At 34.5% G+C, this 11,899-nt stretch overlaps 2 protein-coding genes across 2 annotated transcripts; both read left to right on the top strand.

Annotated features, from left to right (window-relative positions):
• Window positions 1-1,225: 1,225 nt before the first annotated feature.
• On the top strand, window positions 1,226-2,308 carry LOC146909369 (uncharacterized). Its single transcript, XM_085729348.1, has one exon. It carries the CDS (start codon window positions 1,226-1,228, stop codon window positions 2,306-2,308), a length of 1,083 nt encoding a protein of 360 aa, XP_085585474.1.
• A 4,087-nt stretch (window positions 2,309-6,395) lies between these two features.
• Window positions 6,396-11,101, top strand: LOC146909368 (uncharacterized). The gene is made up of 10 exons (XM_085727539.1): window positions 6,396-6,796; window positions 6,931-7,202; window positions 7,308-7,512; window positions 7,616-7,706; window positions 7,784-7,929; window positions 8,995-9,238; window positions 9,340-9,444; window positions 9,546-9,728; window positions 10,023-10,227; window positions 10,535-11,101. Exons 2-10 carry the CDS (start codon window positions 6,980-6,982, stop codon window positions 11,029-11,031), a joined length of 1,899 nt encoding a protein of 632 aa, XP_085583665.1. The 5' UTR covers window positions 6,396-6,796; window positions 6,931-6,979; the 3' UTR covers window positions 11,032-11,101.
• Window positions 11,102-11,899: the final 798 nt, after the last annotated feature.

The following is an 11,899-nucleotide window of genomic DNA, read 5'->3' as shown; positions in this document are numbered from 1 at the left end:
CTATACTCATCACTTTAATATCACTACTTAATATTGCTATGTATATCATTTATCTTTATCATCTTAATATTATTATTATCTGCCCCGGTTATAGATAACTGGCAATTCGTCAAGTGATTTATAACTAGAGTGGCTATTATTGTTATTATTACTTTACTTCTTATTATAGAAAACTGGCAACTCGTCAAGTGATCTATAATAAGTATGGATATTATTATTTAAAGTGGTGGTCTAAAACCCCATATATACTATATTATCACGAAAGATAATTTCGAGTAGTGATACTAACCAAAGTTATGCGATCCTTTCATACCAAAGTCATGTCCTTAATGTGTGAAAACTATATTTTATGTCATGTTTTCAAACTGCTCCACCGCAAGCTATGTGTGTTCTCTGCAACAATCTATACATAGCTGAACTATTTCAAAGGAAAAACTAAGCCATGCATTTAATGCACTATATAGAAAACTTGACAATTGTTTGTTGCAATTTTCTTTTTGACTGGAGCATGCACCATGTGATGTTGCAATTTTCCTTATTGAAAAACTCATGTGTTACTTCTTTTCTTTTGTCCGCGTGAAGTTTTTTTTTTAGCATTTGACTGGACTAAAAAAATGGTATTGCAGACCATTTGAAAAATCATGTCCTAACTTAGATGATATTTAACGCTTAAAATATTTTTCTCATTATTCAACGGTTATGAACAGTGATTTCAACAGTCATGAACAGTAATTTCAACGGTCATGAACGGTGATTTAACGGCTATGAACAGTGAATTTAACGGTAACAATAACGGTCATTTTTTATAAAATTCACTCTATAAATACCTCACCTTCATTCATATTTTTTTACATCTCAAAATATTTACCCATACTTACAAAATGGCTAAAATCTTTTTTCTATGCATCACTCTATTTGTGGTTATTGTGTTCTTCTTCTTTTTCACTCATATTGAAGAATTAGGAGAAGATTTTGTACTATTAGCTATAATTTTCGTTTTACCATTATTAGTCTTTGCTTGTATTATTACTTTTTATTTTCGTGGAGGATTAGATTAAAATATTATATTATCATGTTTTGTAATCATTGCTATTAAATAAAATGGTATTTTTTTTCGTCATAATATATATATATATATATATATATATATATATATATATATATATATATCTGTGTGTGTGTATATTTAATGATGATTATGCTCTTCTGTATTATAGATTGAATCATGTCGAACCTTGCAAAACTTGATTTTGAGGCTCTTAATATTTCTGGAAATAATTATCTGGCTTGGGCTCTAGATGCCAAAATTCATTTAAATGCCGAAGGGCATGGAGATACAATTAAAGAAGGAAACAAAACAACTGAACAACAAAAGGCTAAGGCCATGATATTCCTTCGTCACCACCTTCATAAGGATCTAAAAAATGAATACCTTACCATAGAAGATCCAAAAGATCTTTGGGACAATTTAAAAGAAAGGTTTGACCATCAGAAAACTGTCATCCTTCCTAATGCTCGTAATGAATGGTTATATTTGCGTTTACAGGACTTTAAGTCTGTAATCGAATATAACTCGGCTGTATTTAAGATTACTTCTCTATTAACACTGTGTGGAGAAAAGGTGACTGATGCGCAGATGTTAGAAAAAACATTCTCCACTTTTCATGCATCTAATGTAATCCTGCAGCAACAATACCGTGAAAAGGGTTTTAAAAGGTATTGTGACTTAATATCATGCCTGCTTGTGGCAGAACAAAATAACGAGCTTTTGATGAAAAATCACTCGGCTCGTCCCACTGGTAGTGCTCCATTCCCAGAAGTGAATGTAGCAACACATGATCACTATGGACAAAATCGTGGTCGTGGCCGTGGTCATGGTCGTGGACGTGGACGTGGACGTGGTCGTGGTTATGGAAGGGGACGTGGTTTTGGTTTTAATCGTAATCACAATGGAGATTACAAGAACACATACTCTCACCAAAACAAAAACACATTTTCTCACCAGAAGATGAAAAATGTTGTAAAGAATGATATTGGTCAAAGCAGCAAAAGTAATGAGAGTATTTGCTATCGTTGTGGAGGAAAAGGTCATTGGAGTCGTACCTGTCGTACCCCAAAACATCTTGTTGATCTTTACCAACAATCACTTCAAAATAAGGATAAAAGGGCTGAAACGCACTTTGCATGCGAAAATGATGAAGATGATTATGGTAATATGGAAAGTACCCACTTAGATGCTGCTGATTTCTTTGTTGATCCTGATGAAAAGATTGACCATCTCATTAGAGATGAAAATATCCAGGAATAGAACCCCACCTATAAAATGTTTAAGAGTACCTTTTATTTTCTTATAATAAAAGTGTTGTATGATATGTTTTTATCTAATGATAATAAAAGTTTTACAGTCTTATGTTGTATCTATTTGTTTTATGTTATGTTTTATCTGATAATAATAAATGTTTTTATAGTAATTCTTATATTCATACTTATCTCTTATTTGTTCATTTTTAGATAGAATGAGTATTAACATTAACCCCAATAATGGAGATATGTGTCTCGCTGATAGTGGAACAACTCATACAATTTTCAAGGATAAAAAATATTTCTCTTCTTTTCTAAAGCAACAAACCGGTGTTAGTACCATATCTGGAAGTTCAAAAATAATTGAATGCTCCGGAAGAGCTAATGTAATATTGTGTGGAGGAACAAATTTAAACATTGAGAATGCATTATATTCTCCCAAGTCTCATAGGAATTTATTAAGTTTCAAGGATATTCGTCTAAATGGATATCATATTGAAACAAGAAATGAAGGAAATATTGAATATCTTTATATAACGAGACATCATTTGGATAAAATAAGTGTAGTGGAAAAGTTACCTTCCTTTTCCTCTGGTTTGTACTACACTTATATAAGTGCAATTGAAGCACATGTGATTGTAAACCAGAAGATTACAAATCATAATAAATTTGTTGCTTGGCATGACCGGTTGGGACATCCCGGGTATATAATGATGCGAAAAATAATTGATAATTCTTGTGGTCATCAATTGAAGAACCAGGAGATTCTTCAATCTAATAAATTCTCATGTACCTCTTGTTCACAAGGGAAATTGATAATCAGGCCATCACCAACAAAAGTTGGAAGTGAATCTCTAAATTTTTTAGAGCGAATACATGGTGATATTTGTGGGCCAATACACCCACCTTGTGGACCATTTAGATACTTTATGGTTTTAATTGATGCATCAACTAGATGGTCACATGTTTGTTTATTATCAACTCGCAACCAGGCGTTTGCGAGATTGCTAGCTCAACTAATTCGAATAAGAGCTCATTTCCCTGATTATCCTGTCAAGAAAATACGACTTGATAATGCCGCTGAGTTCTCATCTCAATCATTTAATGAATATTGTATGTCCATTGGAATTGACATTGAACATCCTGTAGCACATGTTCATACACAAAATGGACTTGCGGAATCATTTATCAAGCGTATACAGTTAATTGCAAGACCATTTCTCATGAGATGCAAATTACCCATTTCCACTTGGGGACATGCAATTTTGCATGCTGCATCATTGATTCGCATCAGGCCAACAAGTTATCATAACTCCTCCCCTTTAGAAATGGTTCTTGGTCGAGAACCTAATATTTCCCATCTAAGAATTTTTGGATGTGCGGTGTATGTTCCAATTCCTTCACCACAACGCACTAAGATGGGTCCTCAACGAAGGTTGGGAATATATGTTGGATATGAATCTTCATCCATTATAAAGTATCTCGAACCAACAACAGGAGATTTATTTACAGCTCGATTTGCTGATTGTCATTTTGATGAATCAAATTTCCCAATATTAGGGGGAGAGAAAATGCAGCTAAAAAGGGAGATCAGTTGGAATGAATCTTCATTATCTCATCTTGATTCTCGAACTAAACAATGTGAACTCGAAGTTCAAAAGATAATTCATTTGCAAAGTTTATCAAATCAATTACCAAATGCATTCACTGATCCAAAAAGTGTGACTAAATCACATATACCAGCTGCTAATGCTCCAATAAAAATGGATGTCCCTGTTGGACAATCTAAAATTGCAAATGAGTCTGAACCACGCTTGAAGCGTGGTAGACCAATCGGTTCCAAAGATAAAAATCCTCGAGCAAGAAAAGGAGCAAAAAGGGAAGATGACCCAAAAGAGGATATAGAAACTCTAAAAGAGTCTTCTGACATAATCAATATTTCAGTTCCAGAAGAACCTAATCAGATATCTGAAATACCTGAAAATCAAGAGATCTCAATAAATTATGTCACCAATGGAATACAATGGAACCGAGATGAAGTCAACCTTGATGATGCTTTTGCATATCATATAGCGTTAAATGTGATAAATGATAATGATGATCAAGAACCAAGGTCTATTAAGGAATGTAGACAAGGCAAAAATTGGCCAAAATGGAAAAATGCAATTGAAGCAGAATTAAATTCTCTTAATAAGAGAAAAGTTTTTGGACCTGTTGTCCGAACACCTAAAGATGTGAAGCCAGTTGGATATAAATGGGTGTTTGTCCGAAAACACAATGAGAATGGTGAAATTGCAAGATACAAAGCAAGACTTGTTGCTCAAGGGTTTTCCCAAAGACCCGGAATTGATTTTGATGAGACATACTCACCTGTAGTTGATGCAACTACTTTTAGATACTTAATGAGCCTTATAGCTCATGAAGGGCTCAATTTGCACATGTTGGATGTTATTACAGCCTACTTGTATGGCTCACTTGACAGTGACATTTACATGAAACTCCCTGAAGGATTTAATTTGCCTGAAACAAATAATTCAGGATCTAGGGATGACTACTCCATAAAATTATATAAGTCTCTCTATGGGCTAAAACAATCAGGACGCATGTGGTACAATCGCCTCAGTGAATATTTGCTGAAGGAAGGATATAAAAATGATTCCATTTGTCCATGTATTTTTATGAAAAGATCTGGAAAAGAATTTGCTATAATTGCTGTCTATGTTGATGACATAAACATTATCGGAACTCCTGAAGAGCTTCCAAAAGCCATAGATTGCTTAAAGAAAGAATTCGAGATGAAAGACTTAGGAAAGACAAAGTTTTATCTTGGATTACAAATTGAGTACCTAAATGGCGGGATTCTTGTGCATCAAGAAGCTTACACAACAAGAGTGTTAAAGCGATTTTACATGGAAAAATCTCATCCATTATCTACTCCAATGATTGTTAGATCACTGGATGTAAAGAAAGATCCTTTCAGACCTCAAGAAGAAGATGAAGAAATACTTGGTCCTGAAGTACCATATCTCAGTGCAATAGGTGCATTGATGTATCTTGCTAATAATACACGTCCCGATATATCATTTTCTGTCAATCTATTAGCAAGATATAGTTCTTCACCTACACAAAGACATTGGAATGGGATTAAGCATGTACTTCGTTACCTTCGAGGTACAATGGATATGGGATTGTTTTATCCTAAAGTACCCAAACTAGAATTAATTGGTTATGCAGATGCAGGTTATTTGTCAGATCCTCACCATGGTAGATCACAAACAGGTTATTTGTTTACAAGTGGAGATACAGCAATTTCATGGAGATCTGTGAAACAGACAATAACAGCAACATCATCAAATCATGCGGAACTTTTAGCATTACATGAGGCAAGTAGAGAATGTGTTTGGTTAAGATCCATGATTAAGCACATCCAAAAGAATTGTGGTTTATCCTCTGGAAGAATGGATGCAACAATAATTTACGAAGATAATACAGCATGCATCGCTCAGTTGAAAGAAGGATACATTAAAGGAGACCGAACAAAACATATTTCTCCAAAATTCTTTTTCACTCATGATCTTCAAAAGAATGGTGAGGTCAACATTCAACAAATTCGTTCGTGTGATAATCTTGCAGATGTTTTTACAAAGTCACTCCCAAGTAAAGTTTTTGAGAAACTTGTACTAAAAGTTGGTCTTCGTCGTCTAAGAGATATTTGTCTTCATGAGGGGGAGAAATAAATGTATTCTGCACTCTTTTTTCCTTCACCTAGGTTTTATCCCATTGGGTTTTCCTGGTAAGGTTTTTAATGAGGCAGTTCACACTTAAAAGGATATTGTACTCTTTTTCTTTCACTAGAATTTTTTTCCACTGGGTTTTTATTTTAGTAAGGTTTTAATGAGACATATCTTCGGTGGACATCCAAGGGGGAGTGTTATAAATATATTATAGTGGATGTCCACCCACTATACTTACCATGCTCTTCTATTTTCCCTATAAATAGGGTACTTTGAAGAGAAAATAATACAACTTCTCTTACTTCTCTCTCTTTCTCTTCATTAATCTATATTTTATAACAACATTGAAATTTTTCAAGCCCCTTGTAGAAAATTCAATTTATAAAACTTTCTATTTTGTTTCTTCTCAAACAAACACGTTCTATTTTATTTTTTTAACATTATCTAGTGTATTACATCACATCTATGAGATCTTATTTTGTTATCTGCTTGCTTCTATTTTAATAAATATTTTTGGACACTGGTGTTACTTGCAAGCTGTACTTGTTACAATATTTATTAACAAACTTTTATGTCCAGAATTCAATCATCTTCATCTACCTTATTAATTATAGACTATTAATTTCTTATTCAACTTATTTTTTATTCAATCTTATCCATCTCTCAAAATGATCTCAATCATTTACCATAAATATATTTCAGCGTTTGGTGATGATGTTCATTTTCATTCCATGCACAGTGGCATTCATCATAAACTCAAGGTGATTTCTTATTCTTTAAGCTTTACATATAAATCTCAATGTGTTAGCTTTGGTTTTTCTCTCCAAATCACGTTTGAGAAAAAGTTACATTTGCATGAAAAACCAATGATAGTGAACCTTCTTACTATGGACAGAGTCATACAAAGCCTGTTGAGTTAGATTCAGTTCATAGGAGAGGCCAAAATGGAAAAAAATTCAATCTTTTTGGTAGGGTTTTGGCTATTAAGTAGTTGGGCTGGTTTATTGGAGGCAGAAGACTTGATGAAGTATAAGAACCCTAATGAGTCAATTGATATTAGAGTTGAGGATCTTATTGGTAGAATGACTCTTGAAGAGAAAATTGGTCAAATGTTACAGATTGAGCGTAAGTATGCATCTGATAATGTGCTCAACAAGTATTTTATAGGTAAAGATAATTATTTCTTTTTACAATTTTGTTTCCACTTTATGTTAGGTATTATCATTCAATTAGATTCTAATGAAAAGTACTTGTTTTTTGATTATTGTTTAGGGAGTGTTATGAGTGAGGGAGGAAGTACTCCAGTTCCACAGGCTTCTGCTGAAAACTGGATTGATATGGTGAATGAATTTCAGAAAGATGCTTTATCAACAAGGCTTGGAATTCCAATTTTTTATGGGATTGATGCTGTTCATGGCAACAGCCCTGTTTATAAAGCAACTATTTTTCCTCATAATATAGGGCTTGGAGCTACCAGGTAAGTCCTTTTCTTAGCAGTTAATAAAAGTTTTTATATTGCTTATTCAAGTAAATAATCATTTTATAAATGTTAATAATGGATATTTCTATTTTGCTGTTAGGGACCCTGAACTAGTCAAGAGAATTGGAGCTGCAACTGCACTTGAAGTTAGAGCAACAGGAATTCAGTATGTTTTTGCACCTTGTGTAGCAGTAAGTAAATGCCACCAACTTTTAATGTTAAATTATACTGAGATTTGGCACTGTCTTATACTCTTGAAAGTTGACAGGTCTGTAGAGATCCCAGATGGGGTAGGTGTTATGAAAGCTACAGTGAAGATCCTAAACTAGTTCAAGCTATGACTGAAATCATATCAGGATTGCAAGGAGAAATCCCTGATAATATGCCTAAGGGTGTTCCTTTTATTGACAGAAAGTAAGAATTTAGGGTCCGTTTACTTTGTATGTGGGTGGATGAAATGACATTTGGTTGTGGATTTTCCTTTTTTAGTTGTGATATAGAGAAGATGAAAGTTAATTAGAGAGAATGCATTTCTGGAAACACTGAAAACAATACATTGAAATTTTTCAAAAATATTCAATCTATTTTTTTTAATGAAAAATGTTAGTAGTTAATTGTTAAATTAATATTTACTCATATTCAATCTATTTTTCAAATGCATTTTCAAAAATTTCCCTATTATGTTCTCTGGTGCTTATTTTATCAGCGAAAATGGAAACACCAGAAGTAAATAAGCCCTTAGAAAACATAAAGGACAGTTTTAACATGAGAGTATTGTACTTGCAGTGAGTACAATATTAGAAACTAGGATTTAGTCTCCTTTGGTCATGCCTTGATAATGCTCTCAAGAGGTGTATTTATAGCCCTCCGCGGGCTTGTTTTCTCGTGACTTAAGCCCCAAGAAACCTGGGCCTTAAGTCATTTTATAGTGCTCTAGAAGCTTCTAGAAGCCTGTTGAGGCAGCGGTCCTGGGGGGAACGCGCCTAGGCTTTAGGAGCCTTTTTGGAGGGTGCCTAAGCCTTTCTGGAGGGCATTCGTGTCCTTAGGAATAGATTAACGGTCCAAGTATCAATTAAATTGAACCTCGTAGACCGTAGTTGATATTGTTGCTCTTAATTGAAATGAAATTTGTAGTTGATATTATTGGCCTTAGCATCTTAGCCATAGGTTTCCATGTACCTGTTGTACTATATGTGGTTGCCCAGCCCTTAAAAACAATGCTTATAGAGTTCAGACCGGAAAATGTCAAATAGTTGTCTTTATTTTCCTCTTTCTATTCTTCTTCTTTTCTCATTCCTTATTCTTACTTGATCGGCTATGGTTAAAAACACCGAGATAATTTGTCCGTAAAAGCAAGGACGGAAGAATTCCTTATGTTGAAACAAACTATAACATGCTTATTCTATGTTAAAACATATTATTGATTTTGGCTTAGTTAGAGTGTTATGTTTGTTGAAATACTCTTGTACTGCTGAACAGAGAAAAGGTTATAGCTTGCGCTAAGCACTACGTCGGTGACGGTGGAACAACCAATGGGACAGACGAGAGTGACACTGTTATAGATAGAGATGGATTGATGGAAATTCACATGCCAGGCTACTTGAGCTCCATTAGCAAGGGTGTGTCAACCATTATGGTATCTTACTCGAGTTGGAATGGAGATAAAATGCATGCTCATCATGACCTTATTACTGGCTTCCTCAAAAACACACTCCATTTCCAGGTAAATAAACTGTTCATCAAATGTATCATTGAAAATCTAAATCATCATATATGCAAAATTTCAAATAACTAATCCCCTAAGCTTTTCTTGGATTATAACAGGGATTTGTTATTTCAGATTCAGACGGTATTGATAAGATCACCTCTCCATATCGTGCTAACTGCACTTATTCAGTTTTAACAGGAGTTTCTGCTGGCATTGACATGGTAATTTAAGCCTAAATTATATGATATGTATGCTTGAATTAATAATGTTCATACAGTGAGGAAATATTTCATGTTGTTACACACTTAGCTTTTGCTTGCAGTTCTTGGTTACGAAGAACTACACCGAATTCATTGATGAAGTAACGACATTGGTGAATAATAAATTCATTGCTATGAATCGAATTGATGATGCGGTGAGAAGAATTTTGCGGGTTAAATTCATGATGGGTATTTTTGAGAACCCTTTTGCTGATTGCAGTTTGGTCAAGTATCTTGGGATTAAGGTTAGTTATTTTCCTTTTGCTTCCTTAAGTTCGCAATTAGATATAACTTATAAGGATCACCCTATAAACGTCTCATCTATGTCACAAATAATGGCTTGATCCTTCTCATTGTTATTCCTTGTGTATATATAGAGGTTACAAGGCTATACATATAATTACACTAAATAATTACATATAATGGAAACAAATCAATTTCTGATTTATGTCCTTATTTCTAGGAACAAACTAATAAATATAATAGGAGAACAAATCAACTCCTTATTCACAATCTATCCTTATTTGAATTATGAACAGGTGCATAGAGAACTGGCCAGGGAAGCTGTGAGGAAATCCATGGTCCTTCTAAAAAACGGTAAATCTGCTGAGAAGCCTTTGATACCTCTTCCTAAAAAGGTTCCGAAGATACTTGTGGCCGGTAGCCATGCAAATAATCTAGGATATCAGTGTGGTGGCTGGACCATTGAATGGCAAGGAGTCAGTGGCAACTATGATATCGAAGGTATGATTAATTTTAAATTTTAACTGTATTTCTATTATCATCGACTATGTGCCTTCTGGCTTATTTGACCTTACTAGCAAAAACACTTGTTCCTATATGGTAGAGATTATGGAAAAAAATTAAGACTTGTCCATAAGCTGTTTCCGGATTATTTCTATAAGTTCTCCAAGATAGCTTATGAGATCAGCTTATAGCTTCTATGCATGCAGCTTGAATTTATTATATAGAAATAGCTTGTACATAACTCTTATATGATAAACGTAACGGTTGCCACCCTAGTTAATATTGTATGCCTTCATATGATCAGGGACTACAATTCTCAATGCTGTGAAAAACAGTGTTGATCCAGAGACCACGGTGATCTACAAGGAGAACCCTGAAAAAGAATTTGTTGAATCCAATGAATTTTCGTATGCTATAGTTGTAGTAGGAGAGCATCCTTATGCTGAATGGCATGGTGATAACATGAACTTGACAATCCCAAGCCCAGGTTCTGAGATCATGGCAAATGTTTGTGGAGCTATGAAGTGTGTGGTTATCATTATTTCGGGTCGGCCTTTAGTTATCGAACCGTATGTTGGTTTGATGGATGCAGTTGTTGCTGGTTGGCTACCAGGTAGTGAAGGACAAGGCGTGGCTGATGTTTTATTTGGTGACTATGGTTTCACAGGAAAGCTTCCAAGAACATGGTTCAAAAGTGTTGATCAACTTCCAATGAATGTTGGAGATCCTCATTATGACCCCCTTTTCCCATTTGGGTTTGGCCTTACTACCAAACCTACCAAGGCTATTTACTCTGAATAGCTGTTATTTTGAACTTTATATCTAATAAAAAACAAAACATTAAAAGAGTGTGGAAGGTTGATTTTGAACATTTGGCATGCATTTTTCTCCGTGCCTAATTCACGTCAATTTTTATTTTTGTTTGGTGCCCAAGTCTCAAACCGAGTTTCTTGAGGCTGAAAAGTTACCCTACAACCAAATTACTTCTCGGGAGATACTCGGGAGATAGGCACCACATCGATTTTTATGAACTCAATTCATATGGGTTAGTTCATGTTTATCCTTACCACAACAAGAAAATGCAAAGAATTTTTAAAAAGCTTGTGAAAAAATGGAATACACAAAATAAACAAGAAAAAATTGATTTGAATTCTAAAATTAAGGGAAGAGAAAGACAAAGGAAGACGATAATGAGAGGAACAAAGACAAGAAAGAGAAGAAAAGAGAAATAAAAATTAGAAAATGATATTAGTTGAAAATTAAAAAAAAACAATCTTCCATTCAAAGTATAATTGGAAATCATCAAGAGGGGTTTTAGAAGGAGCCTATGATGCATCGATACAAGACACGATACGGACCCCGACTAACCGTTACCACTAATAATTTGAGAAGATCACACAATTCAGTGTAATATGTGTCGGTATTGGCTTGAGACGTGGGAGTGTGATCCTCCTCAAGGTCTTAGGTTTGTTTCTCACCGGTGTCAATTTAGGTGGGCTAATTTAGCTTCTTCAAAAAAAATTGTGTCGGTGTCAGGCTTGACACGTGTTCAACACTAAGACATGCCTAATCCGAGGAGTATCCGTGCTTCATAGGAAAAAGTTGTAGTCCCACAACATAGTAAACATGATCCAACTCCACCCCAGGCAGTAGAAATATTTATATTTAC

Source organism: Medicago sativa, chromosome 7 (genome assembly GCF_051527215.1).
Source record: "Medicago sativa cultivar Bolivia chromosome 7, Bolivia_mono, whole genome shotgun sequence".
NCBI classification, from domain to species: Eukaryota; Viridiplantae; Streptophyta; class Magnoliopsida; order Fabales; family Fabaceae; genus Medicago; species Medicago sativa.
Note: the sequence above shows the minus strand (reverse complement) of the source record. Positions and strands in the feature narration are given on the sequence as shown.

What these genes read in the sequence shown, in the direction of transcription:
- LOC146909369 (XM_085729348.1), top strand. Translation starts at nt 1,226, where the DNA reads ATGTCGAACCTTGCAAAACTTGATTTTGAGGCTCTTAATATTTCTGGA.
- LOC146909368 (XM_085727539.1), top strand. Translation starts at nt 6,980, where the DNA reads ATGGAAAAAAATTCAATCTTTTTGGTAGGGTTTTGGCTATTAAGTAGT. An exon ending in TTTTTGCACCTTGTGTAGCA is followed by an intron (nt 7,707 to 7,783) that starts GTAAGTAAATGC and finishes GAAAGTTGACAG; the next exon opens with GTCTGTAGAGATCCCAGATG. An exon ending in GTTCCTTTTATTGACAGAAA is followed by an intron (nt 7,930 to 8,994) that starts GTAAGAATTTAG and finishes ACTGCTGAACAG; the next exon opens with AGAAAAGGTTATAGCTTGCG.